At 40.9% G+C, this 18,021-nt stretch overlaps 1 protein-coding gene across 1 annotated transcript; it reads right to left on the bottom strand.

Moving 5' to 3' along the window:
• Nucleotides 1–7,758: 7,758 nt before the first annotated feature.
• Nucleotides 7,759–8,319, bottom strand: LOC113200688 (ribonuclease 8-like). The gene has a single exon (XM_026414188.2). It carries the CDS (start codon nt 8,317–8,319, stop codon nt 7,759–7,761), a length of 561 nt encoding a protein of 186 aa, XP_026269973.2.
• Between the last annotated feature and the right edge of the window lie 9,702 nt (nt 8,320–18,021).

The following is an 18,021-nucleotide window of genomic DNA, read 5'->3' as shown; positions in this document are numbered from 1 at the left end:
ACAACCCTAGCTCATAGCCCATTTTTATGTAATGTTTTCTTCATGTAGCTTTGCCTGTACACTTTTCTGTGCATCAAGGTAATTTTTATATACATTTTCTTCAATGAAAGCTTTGAGTAGTTATCCACTATTTGCTTAGTAGCTGTCAGTTTTAGGGCATTTGTATTATATTAAACTTTTCTTTGCTTTACAAAGAAAAGGTACAAACAAATCTGTGCAAATATACTCCACACTTTGCGTTATTCCCATTTGGTATATTTCACAAAGTGAAATTACTGAGTCAAACAGCAGGAGCCATTTTATAGTTCTTGTTATTGCCAGATGAGGCAATATTTGGAGGACAGAAGTCGTGAAATGCTCTTAAAATATTTAAAAGGTTAGTTGTGAAGAGGAGTTCAACCTATTCTGAGAGTCTCAGAGTGGTGGGGCATTAGTGAATTGTTGCAGTTATATAGAGTAGATTAGGTTTTATGTAAGGGAATTTTAATATTTAGAGCAGCCTGAAAATGGGACAGTTTTTCTCTATAGGTCACAAATCTCCACTTGCTGTAAAGTTTTAAGCAAAATGAATTTTTTTTTTAGTTGTCAGTGATCCTTTATTTTATTTATTGATATGTGGTGCTGAGGATTGAACCCAGTGCCTCATACATGCTAGGCAAGCGCTCTACCACTGAGCCACAACACCAGCCCTGCAAAATGAATTTTTGAAAAATATTGTATAAGCTTTCCAGATTTGTGATCTGTGAATTTTCCCATCTGTATATCTGCATTCATTTGCTCCCCAAATAAATTATGTTAAATGGACATTTGTTAAGAGGTAACATGTGCCAATTACATTAGCAGTAGCCTTGAGCCCTCATTGGCAGACTCTAGAGTCCCAGTCTCCTGGGGCAGGCAGTGTGGAAACTAGGACTGCATGAATCACCCTGGCCTCCCTAATCTTCAGAACTGCCAAGCAGATGGGTCAAAGTTTGTCTCCAGTTCCTTGACATCTTCATTGTCTACTTCCAGGTCTCTGCCTATATTGTACCTACTCAATGAGTCCTATATTACAAGACTATGTATGCTGTGTATACCATGCCTCCAAATTGTTCCCGAGCCAACCTGAGCACCTAAGTGACTGATTTCAAGGACAAGTCCTTGTAACAAATTATACTATTTTCTTTTCTTTTTGCCTGGGGATATTTGCACTTCAAATGAGGAATTTGGAACCCCAAAGAATCAGCAATTGGTAGAATATAGTGCTCCTAATTTTACTAACATAAATGCATGAATATTTAAATTACCATGAATGCATGTATATTTACACACACACGCGCACACACACACACATGCGCGCGCGCACACACACTTTCATGGATGCACTCTTGTTTATTGAAGGAGCTGTTGCTTAACAATTTTTTAAGCCACTTCACTTAGTAAAATGTAGTCGCAAATCTCCATGTTTGGCTAAGGAAGAAAAGTCCTTATTGAGGATGGAGACTCAATCAGTCTCTGAGTTTTAATTTTTCTTGGAGTATAATTTGGTGAATTCTTTTGACACTACTACACAGTCTCAGGGATGCATTGCTTCCCTTTCTTGGTTTTTCCAGAATGCAGTGTAAAAATCTCCCCAATTCAGAAGAATACCTACGGGGAGGCAGCACTGGGCAGAGGGAGAAGAGTGCCAAGGACAGATATAGGTCTGGGTTCAGTTCCAAGGGCACCACTATGAGCTCATGAGCCTGAGCCTTGGCTCCTCTACCACAGCAACTTCTTTCCCTTCTATAATCACCAATGAAACCAACAAGCATGGGAACACCAGAAAATACATCCTAAAGCCAACTGTGAAGTAAAGTGTAGAAAATGGACTCAAGGTTGGGGTTGTGGTTCAGTGGTGAAGTGCTTGCCTAGCACGTGTAAGGCACTGGGTTTGATCCTCAGCACCACATAAAAATAAATGAAATAAAGGTATTGTTTCCATCTACAACTAAAAAAATATTTTATTAAAAAATTATTAAAAAATGGACTCAACATGAGTTTTTTAAATGTCCCTTTTGGATGCCAGGGATGTACCTCAGTGATAGAGTACTTGCCTAACTCATGTGAGGCCCTGGGTTCAATCCCCAGTACCACACACACACACACACAAAAAAAAAAAAAATTTAAAAAAATATACACACACACACAGGTGTATGATATGTACACATATATATGTCCCTTTTGTGCTGAGTATTGAGAACCCCTGGCCTTTTTTTTTCCTTCCAGTGCTAGAGACCCAATCCAGGGCCATATGCTATGCAAATATTCTATCACTGAACTATATCCTTAGTCTTAGTTATTTGGCTTTTAAAAATTTATGTCCCTGGGCTGGGGTTGTGGCTCAGTGGTAGAGCATTTGCCTAGCATGTATGAGGCACTGGGTTTGATTTTCAGCACCACATAAAAATAAATCAATAAAAGAAACGTTCATCAACATCTAAAAAAATACTTAAAAAAATATGTCCCTGGCTGGGCATGCTGGCATTTGCCTGTAATCCCAGTGACTGGAAGATCACAGGTTCAAAGCCAGCATCAGCAACTTAGCAAGGCCCTAAGCACTTTAGTGATATTTTCTCAAAATAAAAAATAAAAAGGGCTGGGGATATGGCTCATTGGTTAAGTGCCCTTGAGTTAAATCCTCAGTATCAAAAAAGGGGAAAAAGAAAAATTATTTTCTTTATATTAAAGCTTTATATTAAAGTCCAGTTTTTAATCTTTTATATGTAACTTAAAAAGAAATAAATTATAATGATCACTTTAAAGAATTTAATGACTATTTGGGCCCCTTTAAAAATGTAGTTAATGGGCTGGGGATGTGGCTCAAGCGGTAATGGGTTCGCCTGGCATGCACGGGGCGCTGGGTTCAATCCTCAGCACCACATAAAAATAAAGATGTTGTGTCCACCGAAAACTGAAAAATAAATATTAAAAAATTCTCTCTCGGGGCTGGGGATGTGGCTCAAGCGGTAGCGCGCTCGCCTGGCATGCGTGCGGCCCGGGTTCGATCCTCAGCACCACATACAAACAAAGATGTTGTGTCTGCCGAAAACTAAAAAAGAAATATTAAAAAATTTAAAAAAAAAATCTCTCTCTCTCTCTCTCTCTCCTCTTTCTCTATCTTTAAAAAAAAATGTAGTTAATGCTGGGCTGGGATTGTAGCTCAGTGGTAGAGTGCTTGCCTTGCATGTGGGAGGCACTGGGTTCAATCCTCAGCACCACATAAAAATAAGCAAATGAAATAAAGTCATGCTGTTTACAGATTTTTAAAAAATGTAGTTAATGATTAAATACAAATTAAAATAGTTAAAATATATTTTATAAATTTAATATATTTCATGTCCTTATTAAGTAATTCAGTCATCTGAGCCAACCAGCAAAACATTCTTGAATACCTAAAACTTATAAATCTAATGATTTATAAATAGGGTGAATCAATTTTCTTGTGTTCTAACACCAATTTTTATTATTATTATCATTAGTATTAGTAGTTATAGTAGTAAGCAGTAGTATTGGGGAATGAACCCAATGGCTCTCTACCATTGAGCTACATCCCAACACTTTTTATTTATTTTTTTATTTTGAGACAGGTTTTTTTTTTTTTTTTTTTTTGAGACAGGTTCTTACCAAGTTACCTCAGGCTCCTAAGTAGCTGGGATTACAGGAGTGTGCCACCATGCCTGGCATTCCAACACTAGGGTTTTTTTTTTTTTGTGGCGGGGAGGTACCGGGATTGAACTCAAGAGCACTTGACCACTGAGCTACATTCCCCAGTCTTTTTTTTTTTTTTTAATATTTTATCTAGAGAGGATCTCACTGAATTGCTTAGCATCTTGCCCTTGCTGAGGCTGGCTTTGAACTCCTGTCTCAGCCTCCCAAGCTGCTGGGATTACAGGCATGCACCACTGTGCCCGGCCCAAAACTAGTTTTAAAGGAAAGTTTTATTTCAAATCATGCACATTTTAAATTAGAATTACAAGTCCATCTTGTTAGGGTAATAGACTAAATTCTCTCTGTCTCTCTGTCTCTCTCTAGTACTGGGAATCAAACCCAGGGACTCCTGTATGTGAGACTAGCATTCTACCACTGAGCTACATCCTCAACCCCTAAATTCTGTTAAACATTACAAATACCCACAATACCGAATATGTACAAATTCCTTAAACATGTTAATGCGATGTGTTTCATTCTTGTAAATATTTCTGTCTTTAATTCTAAATCTTCTGGAATTAAAACATACTTACCTATAAGAAAATAATGGTTGAGTCAAATGGCTGGGAGCCTCTTCCTAAGCAATGTTTCAGAAGCCTGTCACAGTCAGTAGAGTTTTGTCCCCAGATTTTGGGATAGCTCTTCTCAGGCCCCCAGCTGCCCCACTGAGCCCAGTTTCATGTATGCTGTGTCATTACTCTCCAAATGGGCCCGTTTTATAGCCCATGGTTCCTAGACTCAAATTACATTCCACCTAATTCTTTAGCCTACACACGGAAGTCAGAAACTCCTACCCGGGTTGCTACACCACTTGTTGGATATAATTAGTCTAGTTAAGGATTCATTCTATTCTGGAAGCTTCCCAGCTTCTGGGGCCACAACTCTTATAGATATTGAATGGTTGAATTTTTCCTGTGTTGCCTAACTGTGGTTCTAGACCTAATGTTAGCCAGAGATATACAACAGAAAGATTAACACTAAATAGAGAATTAACTTAAGGTCAAGAAAAATGAAAGCCTGGGGCAGTGGGAGAAAATGGTTACAGAAACCATTTTTGATTCTTTCTTCTCTTCTGTTTTACTTTTGAGAGTATTTCATGTGTATTTTTATTATTGCCTCTTCAACAAGATAATGAATCTGCCATCACAGTAACCTAGGTGTGTTTGCCTAGGTCCTTCCAAACTACAGCCCACTTGAAGACCATAATATGTAGGAACCCAATGCTATTTGGTAGAAAAGAGAGGAGAAAAGAAAAACTCAAGCTGCACTTGATGGTGCACATCTGAAATCCCAGTGATTTGGGAGGTTGAGGCAGGAAGATTGCAGATTTGAGGATAGTCTCAGCAATTTAGTAAGACCCTTCCTTAAAATAAAACAAGAACAACAACAAAAAAGCCTGTTGTGGTGGCACCCGCCTATAATCCCAGCAGCTCCTGAGGCTGAAGCAGAAGGATCACAAGTTCAAAGCCAACCTCAGCAAATTGAGGCACTAAGCAACTCAGTGAGACCCTGTATCTAAATAAAGTACAAAATAGGGTTGGGGACACAGCTCAGCTCAGTGGTCGAGTGCTCCCAAGTTCAATCCCTGGTACTCCACCCACCAAAAAACAAACATAAAAAGGTCTGGGGATGTGGCTCAGTGGTTAAGTGCCTCTGGGTTCTATCCCCAGTATCAAAAGAGAAAGCCCAAGAATTTTTGTGCTCTCTTGAGGCAGTACTGGGATAAATGGGTAATTATTTAGGAAACAAACAAACAAACAAAAAATGATGTGTCTTAGATTATAACCTTAAATGATTGAATATGATGATTCCACTAAGTAAGCCCAAGAGACAGCAGGAGGAGGATGCATTTAGTAGCCAGGTGATCACAAACTTTGTTCTGTTCTGTGTATAGATGCCTGCAGGACATTGAGGCCAGAAACAACAGGCACAGGGACATACATGCCTAGACCATGGGAGATCTGGGCTGGAGAAATGCCTTTAACAGTAGGTAAATGGCAGTTGAAGGCATGGACAAAATCAGTTCATTGAGCGCCATGTGAGAAGAAAACAGAGCTAAGAATAGGACCCTGAGAAACACTATCATTTAAGGTGCAGATGCAGGAAAGGGAGCTGCCTACAACCCTGGGAAGATGCCAGAGTGGTGGGAGAGTATTGCTTCTCTCTCACTTCCAGTGTGTCTTCTTCCCTAGTTCCAAGCACAGGAGTGATCAACATTAAGTGGTGGTGATGGGCAGAGCATGGTGTGGACGGGCTGTGCCTGCTGTGAGAGAAGCTGCAGTTGCGGGTGGGATGGTGTTGGTATTGGTAATGAGCTCGAATCCTAGAAAGCTTGGAAGGAGGCTGGGAGTTGGAATTTCTGAATTCTATGCTTTCTCTGCTACTTCATGTTTCAACAAACATCCTTTCCTTATTCTGAATCATAGCCTGTGTAGGAAAATCTCTACAAATATGGGAAGGGAGATGTGAAGAAAAAACAGAAATGGTAGAGGAAAGGAGAGGAGGTGCCTTGCTATTGAGTGTGTGTGCATGTGTATGTGTGTGTTGTTCATACTCATACATGTGTGTGAACATGTGTCCCTGTGTTCCCATATATGTATGAAAGTGTATTATATACGTCTTGTGTTGGTTTGTATGCATGTCAATGTGTATAATCTGTATGTTTTTCTCTGATTATCTATTAAGTACAGAAATTGAGAAGAAACAAACTTTTACAACAAGTTGACAGAGTAATTTTATGTTAATTGAATCTAGTAATAAAAATTTGAGGATTTTATTTTCTTTATCTATATGTTCTATTCATTTCCTAGAATTCATTTGATTGTATTTTATAAGAGTATTGGTCTAGGCAGATTACATATAAAACTGCTCCTTTACTATAGCTAGTAGACAAGCACTGATTAAGACTTTTGGTAAGTCTTGATTCTGAAATTCCCAAGGAAGGGAAATTCACTTTAGAAGGCTGAGGCTTCTGATCTGGGTTATATTAGTGAAGCATGAACTCAGGTATTGACCACAAACAAGGGTTCAGGCTTCAGCATCCTGGGCATAGCCTATTCTTTCTTTCCTTCCTCCCCTTTGCAAGAGATGGGACCTCTAAACAGCTTTAAAGGAAATGGATGACAATATCAAGGCCTCCCTGACTGTGTTTGATCAGGATGCTACCCTTCCTCCTACCTGGGGCAGATGAAGCTGATGTCCACAGAGATTAAGAAGGGCCTGGTGGCACACACCTGTAATCCCAGCAACTCGGGATACTGAGGTAGGAGGATCAAAGCCAGCAATTTAGGGAGGCACTTAGTAACTCAGTGAGACCCTGTCTCTGAGTAAAATATAAAAATGGGCTGAGGATGTAGTTCAGTGGTTAAGTGTCCTGGGTTCAATCCCTGGTACCAAAATAAATAGATAGATAGATAGATAGATAGATAGATAGACAATGGGCCTCTGAACAAGAGCTACATATCTTTCTTCTTCCCTCCAGACAGTAACATGAACTCAATCAGGAAAAGCATAGTCTTTTATTTCAGCAAAATCAGACACATTTCTTTGTCTGACACAGGGAACCCAGCACTGATTCTGCTGACCAATTCCTTAGATAATTGCCCCTGTCTGGGATTCCTCCAGGCTGTCCAACCAACCACAGCCCTTCCAAGGTCCTTAACTTATCTTGTACTTGTAATTTTAGATTCTTTTTCTTTAAGAAGAAGGTCTCCAAAATTACATAAGCCATTACTCCACAGAGCCTGGATCCAACCACGCTGAGATCCCCAGTGCTTGACTCTGGAAGAGCCACATAGTACCAAACACTGAGAAAGAAAAATAAGCAGCGGTGAAGGATAAAGAGAAGGACCCCTCTGTTCCTCCTTTGGAACATCCATAAAACCCTCTAAGGAATCAAGAGAATATGAGTTTGGGTCGGTAGGAGGGAAGTGGTATTTGCAAAGACAGTAAGGATTAGTAAAGAACTCAAGGGAGGAAAAGCTTAGCAATGAAAAGTGTTTGCAGAGCTTGGGAAGAGGATCCCAGACCTTAGACAATTTTATCCAAGTGCACCGGAACCAACTGAAATTTCTCAGAGTCCCCTTTCTGGGGAGGGTTACAGGCTATTATGTAAGGTGCATTCAGATGCTTCTCTTTGTACCTACAGTTCGGATACTTCCCTGAGGTGAGTGTACACATGGTGAGGGACACAGGTCCTGGGCTCTGGTGGCAGTTTTTATGGTTGTTCTTGCAGGTTATTTTGGGGGTCTGGCAGGTGGTGGCCACACTGGAGAAGGACTCATGCAGGAAGGTGTTGAGGTTCTTGCAGTGTTCTGTGAACTTGTTGACGTGACCCATGGCTGAGTTACATGCTTGCGGCTTGGGCTGCACGTGCTGAGTTTCAAACCACTGAGATGAGGTCATGTTCTTGGGCTTGGCATTGACTGGGGTCTCAAGCACCCACAGTCCCAGCAGCAGGAGCAGCATCAGTGGGTAGAATCCTGGTCTGGCTGGTGCCATTTCTCCTAAGGGGGAAGTGGAACAGAGGGGAGGGGTAGATGGGTGAGTAGGTAACCATGCGAGTCCTGCTAGTCCTTCCAAGAATTTCATACCCTAAGTCAGTTACTGCAGGGTTCCTGCAGCCCAAGATATTTGAGGAGACCATCTGCACTTTACTTTTTGATCCCAGCGGCTAATGTACTTTTTATGCCTTCAATAAATACTTTTATTGTCTACCCCTCGCAATAGTTGTATAAAGTGAATATAATTACCCTCTCTATATGCATGAGCAAACTGAGACTCCTAAAAAGTTAAGGAAATTCCCCATCACCACACTACTAGAGAATGTCAAATACAACATTTCAATCAAGCTTCCACTGCTTCTATTCTTTCCATACTCCCCTGTTTCCTTTTTGACTCTCTGAGAAGTAGTCATGAAGGGAAACCAGTCTTTGAGGAAAAACAGGCCAAAGATCTCCCAGTCTGGCTTAGGTGTCCCGGAAAAGGTGGATTAGGATTGTGGAGTTAGACTCGTTCCTCTCCACTCTGCAGTTCTGTTTCTCACTGAAGTTGCAGAAAAATGGTCACACTGAGTCAGGGAATCACTGCACCAGCTGGTAAAGCTGTACAGTGAGTGGGTTCTTTCCATGTCTGACATTTTGCCCTGCTGGGCAATGCCTTGGAATGATAGAGGGTCAGAACTGGAAGAGATCTTTGAGATCACCTCAATTGACGGCCTCATTTTAGAGAGAGAATGAGCTCAAGTTCCTGAAAGGGCAAGTGCCCTTCCCAAGGCCATTGAATGAGTGGCAGCACAGGGACTGGGAGCTTCCTGACTTTCAACCCTTCCCTTTGGTCCAGCGCCAGCTGCCTAGGGAAGGGGAAGGAGCTTCCCAGAGAAGCAGAGCATAGCGTGTCTCTGTTTGTGGTTTTAGGTGGTGTGTGAACATTACCTTAAATAACTTTCTCTTAACCTTTCTGATAACATTTGGGAGAAAGTTTCCTCTTAGAGCAAGAAGGAAACATTCTGTTATACTCACTAGGATTTGTTTTTCCTCCCTTTCAAGAGACAACAGGCCTCAGGCTGAGTCTTCAGCTGAAAATAATATTAGAAGAAGAGAGTTTTTTTAAAAAAAACAGATGACATTCATTATGTTTATTTTTATTTCTGTTTATTAAATAACACAAGTACTTTGTGAAAGATGGTCCTGCACAGTTTCATTTTCAAAGAATTATTTGAAATAAATGAATAAATATGTATCTGGTAAATTACAGTAATGAAGTAAGTAGATATTGCAAAAATTGTCAAGGAAAAAAGCAAATAACATCAGCTGGCAAGACTTGATCTGTGTTGGTGTCTTGAATTCCATCCAGCATCCCAACCACTGGCATTTGTGGGACTCCTCTGCCTTCGAGAAAATATGTTCTTCTCCATTTCTGAATGTGAAACTTCTGAGGGGTTGGTCTCTTTGTCCCAAGGTGGAGCCTGGTTCACCAACAGAACTCCCCCTTCCCATGGTAAGAATCTTTTCATGCAGTTCTTCCCACAAAGCAAACAAAATACTGATTTTTGGACCCAAGAAAAAATTACCCAGCAGGCACTTGGCTTGAGCACCACTGTGAATTTTTTTTTTTCCTCTTTATTTCTTTTTTTCCCCAGAATGTCATTTCTCTCTTGCAGGCCCTCATTTGAGCCTTTCCCATTGGGATGAAAAGATTATCAAGTGATTATTCATTAACAATTATAATCCAAGCCACCAGGCTTTGGAGTGATTGGGTGGGGATGGCAGCAGAAGCCGAGGGCTGGCCTAAACATTTCCTGCTGACCAAATGACTGGCCACAGACTCTGCAAGCTCCAAATCCAATTAAGTTGCAAACATGTGCTGGCCCTGCAGCTGACCAGCTTCACTCAGGCAGCCTGGGGAAGGGGTTCCTTTGATTGTGTATTTGATCCTAGTCATTCATCATGAGCCTTCTCAACTGCCACAGTCTTAGGGCTGTTTTATCCATTAAGCACTAGAGGCTTTGTGTTTAGGGACTGGGAGATTTCCAGGGACCTACAGTCTTTGAGACTGGGAAAAAATGTACTGGCTCCGATACAGGAAAAGGCAAATATAAAATCAAATATTTACTTAACTATTACAAAAGTAACAAAGTCAAATTTATTTATTTTGAAGTTTGGCATGCATGAAAAGTACATTACATTGGAAAATGATCTTATTTAGATTTTTCTCATTTTGGAGGAATTCCCAAACACTATGAATGAAGAAGGGCACAGCATTGATCACAAATTACTTGTAGTCATATAATTTCAATGTAAAACATATTTTATATACATTCCTGCAAAAGGATCTTAAATGAGAGTCTGGATTTTTACATATTCAATGTGGTGTGGTAAAATGTTGAAATCTGATAAATCCGTGATAAATCCGATGGTACACAGTGTAATGTTGACTACTGACAGCAACCAGGAAAATATACACCCCATTATAAGGTTTGAGTCAGTACAGGGATTTACAACAGCAATAGGAGGAAAGGGATACTACAGACTGCTGTTTAGTGAACATCTAATATGTTCTAGGTGCTTTGTTAAAAATAACAGCTATTGGTGGGGTGCAGTGGCACATGCCTGTAATCCCAGTGGCTCAGGAGGCTGAGACAAGAGGATTGCAAGTTCAGTGCCAGCCTCAGAAACTAAGTGAGGCCCTAAGCAACTCCACAAGACACTGGCTCTACATAAAATACAAAAAAAGGGCTGGGAATGTGGTTCAGTAACTAAGTGCCCCTGGGTTCAATCCCTGGTATATATATATATATATATATATATATATATATATATATATATATATATCCATCATCTTAAAAGATGTTTCATGGGTCAAGGCATTGTGCTTTATGTACAGCACATTATTATCGGTCCCATGGTATTATCCCCATTTTACAGAAAAAGAAACCAAGGCTCAGGAAGGTTAAGGTCACATGTTTAAATGGCAGGGCCAGAATTAAAGATTAGGGGGGTTGGGGTTGTAGCTTAGTGGTAGAGCACTCGCCTAGCACGTGTGAGGCACTGGATTCGATCCTCAGCACCACATAAAAATAAATAAAAGTAAAGATATTGTGTCCACCTACAACTAAAAAAAAAAAAAAAAAAAAAAAAGATTAGGCCTATCTGGCTCCACACTACTTTCCTGATTATTGATAATTGTCTTGTGAGTTTACAGTCACCTTGTTAGTTTCTGGTCTGGCAGATGAGCCAGAGTGGCTCTGAGTGACTGGTGCTGTGTCCACAAGGTCATAAGTAGATTGAACATCACCACTGTTGTGTACTGTGTTCTTGACAAAGAGTTAAGCAGAGCGTGTCTATCGATCTATTTGTTGATAGAAACAACATCTCCTCATTTATCTTGTAGCACCCACATGAGACAGAAATATTTACATTTATTTATTTTCTAACTGAGGAGACAATGTCTCTGTCTTTGAGTAACAAGCAAAGCAACGGAGTAGTGAGTGACAGAACCAGTTCACTCCGATTCCCCAATTCACACTCTATGCAGGCAGGGCCGCAAAAGGGTTAAATGCACTTAAGAACCAATTCTTACTGATTTTGTTTTTATATGGGTGTTTCTGGCCAGCCCCAGAGTGTAACTTAAATTCCTCCCTTGAGATGACTCAAGATGCAAATGTGAAATAGTGAAGTGGTAAGAATACTGAATCAGACATTAAAAACACTAAGTTCTAGTCAATTGCATGAGGTTGGGTCAGGCACGTTGCTGACTTTACATCCACCCAGCTTCGTGGGATACCCAAGCTCGGAGGCACTTCAGAGGTCTGTCTGTTACTGATTGGAGGTATATTCTGGTGTGCACCACCAGGGAAGCTCATAAGCATATTCTTTATAATGTTTCTCCAAATGGATTTGAGCCTGAATACCTCCACTGACATGGATCTTTACTACCTGTCATGCAGCCAGTTCTACTGTCTCAGAATTCACCTCCTCTAGTATTGCTGAGGGCAGTGTGGGGTATATGTTTTTCAAACCTCTGCTTAGGACCAGAATTAGCACTAGGTCCCGCATTGCCCCAGTAGAGGGCAATGATGGGATATATTTATAAAGATTATGTGTGAGAAAACTCTGTATGATAAATTGAAAGCTATATTGCTCCGATAGGATCTTATGATAGGGTGTGAGAAAAACCCTTGGGTTTTTTTTGACACTTTCAGTTGACTTTCCCTTCTTCATCCCTGTATCAATTAGGTAGCTAACTTACTGAATATCCAGCATGCTCAAAGCCTTGGGGCACATGAGGCCAATCTTATTGCTTCTCTTCTTTCCCTTTCTACCTCCTATCTGGATGACTGTCATCATCTCCTATGTGTCCCACTTTCTCCTGGGTCTAATTGAGCATATATAATATTGTTGGATGAGTCTTGGTAAAACACTCCTTTCCCTATATCTTTTCCCTCTTAAAGAAAATCCTCAGTGGTTCCCTTTCATACAGGGCAAAATTCAACCTCCTCCGCCTGGCATCAAAACCTTCTTCTACTCAGCCTATGTCCAGTCCACCCATCCCTTACCAGTACTCTCCTACTTCTCTAACAAAATACCAGTACTCTAACAAAATAGTATTCTAATGAGACTGGACTTCCTTTTATCTCCACGATAACTTGTCTTCAACTTGCTTTCTGTTTTTCCCTCTCCCTTGAGACCTGGCCTTTGGCTGGCTCACAGGGACACACAGGAATCAGGTGCTGGCCTCAGTCTCTATGCTGGTCCTCCGTCTCCTTGTCATTTGTAACACAAAGATTTTCAGTTGAATAATTTATTAAATGCCCCCTGGCTCCAAAACTCTATGGAACAAGGAAAAACAAAGTGTTAGCAGCCAGGCTGGCACATGCCTATAATCCCAGAGGCCCAGAAGGCTGAGGCAGGAGGATCTCAAGTTAAAAAACCAGTCTGGTCAACCTAGAAATGAAATAAAAAATAATAATAATAACCAATGGGCTGGGGATGTAGCTCAGTGGTAGAGCGAGCACCCGTGGGTTCAATGCCCAGTACAAAAAGGTGGGGGTCCCTAGAGTTGTGGCTCAGTGTTAGAGCATTTGCCCAGCACAGGTGAGGCATTGAATCAGATCCTCAGCATCACATAATAAATTAAATAAAGTTATTATTTAAAAAATTTAAAAAAAAGTCTTAGCAGCTACACTAGAATACAAGGAGAGGCCTAATAGAAGACTCTGAGGTAGCTTGAAAGAAGAGGAATGGAGATTAAGCAACTTCCTCCCCAAAGACCTTTTTTTTTTTTTTCAGGAAACCCCAGGAGGGATAGGCAAGGATATCAGAAAACTATCTGGGTACTGAAGTGAAGCAGACCAGCACCAATGCTGCTGCTAAAACGCAATCTTTGAACGACTAGAGCCACCCTAGTAGGGTTCTTCAGGCTTTACCCTCTAAAAAGCCTCGGGGGAGGGAGACACTGACCTCAGGAAGGAGGGTTCTAAAGGGGACTCCTCTGCTATTGCTGAGGGCCGTGGGGGGTATATGTTTTTCAAACCTCTGCTTAGGACCAGAATTAGCACTAGGTCCCGCGTTGCCCCAGTAGAGGGCAATGATGGGATATATTTATAAAGATTATGTGTGAGAAAACTCTTATGATAAATTGAAAGCTAAAGGTCCTGATGAGAGGGTGGGAGAAGCACCTTGCTCTTGCTGCTCTCTGGAGGCGCCAAGACTGAGACAAGCTGGGCTACAGAAGGCTGGAAATAAGATCCACACAGAGCCAAGCTGAACGAAGGGATCAAGGTGAACTTCGGAGGCCAATGTCCTGTTTCTCTGGACACAGCATAGGAGATCTTTTAGCCAAATTTATGCCAAACAATTTACACATTCATGCTGGACTGCTTGGGGTCGGGACAGGTGACTGCAAGAAGCATCTACTTCTATCAATGGTCCTGGCATTTAACTGGCCAGTTGCTCCCATCATTGTTTTCTGGCTAATTCATGAATGCAATGCTAATTCATAAGTGAGAACGAGTTGATATGTTTTAGTCAGCTTTTTCACCTCTATGACCAAAAGACCTGACAAGAACAATTTTAGAGGAGGAAAAGTTTATTTGGGGGTTCATGGTTTCAAAGATCCACAGATGGCTGACTCTTTTCCTTGGGACCTGAGGCGAGGCAGAACCTCATGGTGAAGAGTGTGGCAGAAGAAAGCAGCTGGGGACATGGCCACCAAGAAGCAGAGAGAGAGCTCTGCTCAGCAAGGACAAAATATATACCTCAGAGGCACGCCCCTAGGGACCCATCTCCTCCAGCTACACCTTCTCTGCCCATAGTTACCACTCAGTTAATCCCTATCAGGGAATTAATGCACTGATTAGGTTGAACTTCTTATAACCCAATCATTTCACCTCTAAACTTTCTTGCATTGTCTCACACATGAGCTTTGGAGAGACACCTAATATTGAAACCATAACAACTATATTTACATTCCCAATTACTTTGTGAGCATGTCTAGCAATATATTTGGGGAAAAGAAGACAGAATAGATAACGGTAATACAAACAGCATAGAAATCTGTGAAACTGTAGAGGCAAGCTTGGGTTGGAAAAGCCAAAAGAGAAACCAGAAGCATGTGAAGACTTGAGGTCAGTGTCCTGTCCCTGAGCAGCTCTGGAGAATAACAGGCTGATTTGTCTCTGTTTCTCTGGTCTGTTTGCCTGGGATCTGAGATCTTGGCAAAGAGGCAATAATCAGTGCAGGCAAGTTAGGTGAGTCTCAGATTGAGGCAGAAGCTTTGTCTGAAGCTTCCAGAAGTTATAACAAATTCCTTTAAGAGGGATTCTCTTCTAAGAGGGGGCTCCTGGCTCTAAAGATTCATGGGAATACCTTGGACCCTGGTTTATAAGCTCAGAGTCTTAGAGTTAACATCTCATGGAATCCAGTTGCCACACTCCTGGGAGCCCCACTCTCTTCCCAATGACTGTCCCTGTCCTGCTAGATCTATTTTTGTTACTTTGCAATGCTTTGGGTTTTTCTCAGGTACCCATCCCCACCATGATCTTGCCTCGATGTGTTGACTGTCTTCCTTTGTTCCACATTCCTGGATTTGTCCTCATGAGGGAGAGGACATAGTCTTCAACCTGACCAGAGCTGAAACATGTGGCTACCCTCACATTCCTGCTGCAGCCTTTAATTTACAAGCCTGCACACAACCTTCAGACCTCCCGGGGATGACCATGATGTCAATGATAAAAACATTCAGAGCTAATATTTCCTAAGGGCTTTCTTTGTCCCAGTCACTATTCCAAATTCTCTACGCCTATATCTCATTTTTTGGCATGCAAGGAACTTTCCTAATACACCATTCCCATGACTTAGCCTATCTTGTGTGTGGGTGTATGTGTGTGTGTGTATGTGTGTGTGTGTGTGTGTGTGTGTGTGTGTGTGTGTATGTGTGAATTTAACCCAGAGCCTGTGCATACTAGGCAAGTGCTCTACCACCGAGCTACATTCCCAGCCCTTTAAAAAAAATGCTTATTTTGAGGCAGGGTCTAACTAAGATGCTGAGGCTGGCCTCCAACTGGTGAATCTACTGCTTCAGCCTCCTGAGCAGCTGGGATTATAGCTGTGTACCTCTATGCCTGATGTGCCTGGCCTCACCTTATTTTTAAAGAGAAATATTGGTCAGAGATACAAACCCACAAAGATCATATGAAGGACCTCATTAAGGCCAGTGTACTCCTATCCCAGGCTCTAGAACACAGATAAACACAAAGTCACAAGATAAACGCCTTCTATATTTAATTAAACTATTTTTTTGAGGGCGGCAGTATGGAAAGTGACTTAAAATATTATATTCATAGAAAATAAAACTGTGTGCTTGGGAATATCAAAAATTCAAAGAAATTATATATTTTTTACAACTTTAAATATATTTATGTTGAAATAATTTCAAATTAAAAGTTTCAGAAATAGCACACAGAACTCCCCTACATGCATCATCTCAATTCCCCAATTGTTGACATTTATGAGCCATTTGAGAATGAGTTACCGACTCGATACCCATGACTCCTTAATACTTAAGGGACTATTCCTTAATTACAAACACCGTTGTCTACATAATCACAGTGCAGCTATGAAAACTAGGAAAGTAACATAAATCCATCATGATAACAAGTGAAAGTTTAAGACAACATCTATGATATCCGTGCATAAGCTTATTTTATAAATATTATTTAAGTGAAAGAAAGACTTCAAGGAAAGCTCATGCTTTGGGGGCATGACTTTGAATATTTTATTGAATTTTCCTTTGCCATTGCTAGCACTACAGGGGAAAGTCTGGGAACCATCGCTCTAATTTACCACGGAAACTGAATGCTGGATATGCCAACCTTGAGGATAGAGAATGGGGACCCTTACCTCAGATAAAATGCCTCAGGATGCGTCAGGCCCACCTTGAGCACTACCAGATGGGTTTTTCCTGTCCTTGAGCAGCAGACGGAGGTGAAGGCTATGACTCTTGCTGTATGTCCTTATTTAAAGCTCAAATAGCCAGGGTCATGCTTGACTAGTTTATCATTGTTAATGGTTTGGATATGAGATGTCTCGTGAAAAGCTCACAGGATAATGAAGAAATTTTTAGAGGGAAAGTGATTAGGTTATGAGCTGTAACCTAATCGACGTATAATCTGAATAGATTACTGGGTGGTAACTAAAGGCAGGTGGGGCATGACTGGAGGAAGTAGGTCTTGGGGATTATATTTTGTACCTGGCTCCACACTCCTCTCCCACTGCTGCCAGGCTGCCAAGAAGTGAGCAGCTTTCTTTCCTCCAGCATGCCCTTTCATCATTATGTTCTATCTCACCTCCAGCCCAGAGCAATGGATCTGGTCAATCATGGACTGGACCTCCAAAATAAACTTTTCCTCCTCTGAGCTGCTCTTGTCTGATATTTTGGTTACAGTGATGAAAACTGACCAACACTGTCCTCAAGTCCTTGAGTGCTGTTTTCTTTGCCTTCTGACTGATACAATAGGAGTATTCAGGTGAAGGGTGGAAGTGCAAATATGTCAGGATCATGGGCACTCAACACTCTTTTGGATGAGCAGGGTTTTTCCCTCAAATCTGGGAGTCTGCCCATTTGCAGATTGATTTGCTGTCTATGTATGGTGAATTTGACCTTGGAAAATGATCTATTTGGGATCATTAATTAGAGTTCCAGTTTGGAAACATCACTAGACTAATTTTTAAAATCTAAATTCTTGCCTAAACTAGTCATGCAATCTTGGGCACATGTTTAAGTTAACTGTGTCTTATTTTTCTCATTTTCTAAATGAGAAAGGCAGAATTAGATAATTTCTGAGTCACTAGACATCTTGCAACATTGTAATTTTATGACTATCTACTAAAAGAGTCTCAAGCCATGTAGATGTGATATTCCATTTTGTGACAAATGCCATGGCCCAAGCAAGAATTTGTACTAATTCATGCTAGGTTCAGTTCATGTTTTAAATGTGTAGGTTCAATTAAGTTTTCATGTAAAAGCTATAGAAAGTAATGACCATGATGTTTTCCTAAAGTTATTTATTGATTGGAAAGCAGTGGAGGATCATGAGCCATGAACATTGGTGGAGAGTTTTAGTAATAAAAGATGAACTAGAAAATGGAGCTGAATCAGAGGGAGAGAAAAATATAAATGGTCTTTCATGATGGAGGTGAGCGGATACTAAAGTCACTTAAGGCTTAAATATCTCAGGAGAGGAAGTTGTAAATGTCATCAGAGCCTGCTCTCCATCAATTGCTGTGATAATTG

The sequence above is a fragment of the Urocitellus parryii genome, chromosome 6, assembly GCF_045843805.1.
Source record: "Urocitellus parryii isolate mUroPar1 chromosome 6, mUroPar1.hap1, whole genome shotgun sequence".
NCBI classification, from domain to species: Eukaryota; Metazoa; Chordata; class Mammalia; order Rodentia; family Sciuridae; genus Urocitellus; species Urocitellus parryii.
Note: the sequence above shows the minus strand (reverse complement) of the source record. Positions and strands in the feature narration are given on the sequence as shown.

Excerpts from the sequence above, each read along its gene's own strand:
- LOC113200688 (XM_026414188.2), bottom strand. The coding sequence starts at position 8,319 with ATGAAATTCTTGGAAGGACTAGCAGGACTCGCATGGTTACCTACTCAC.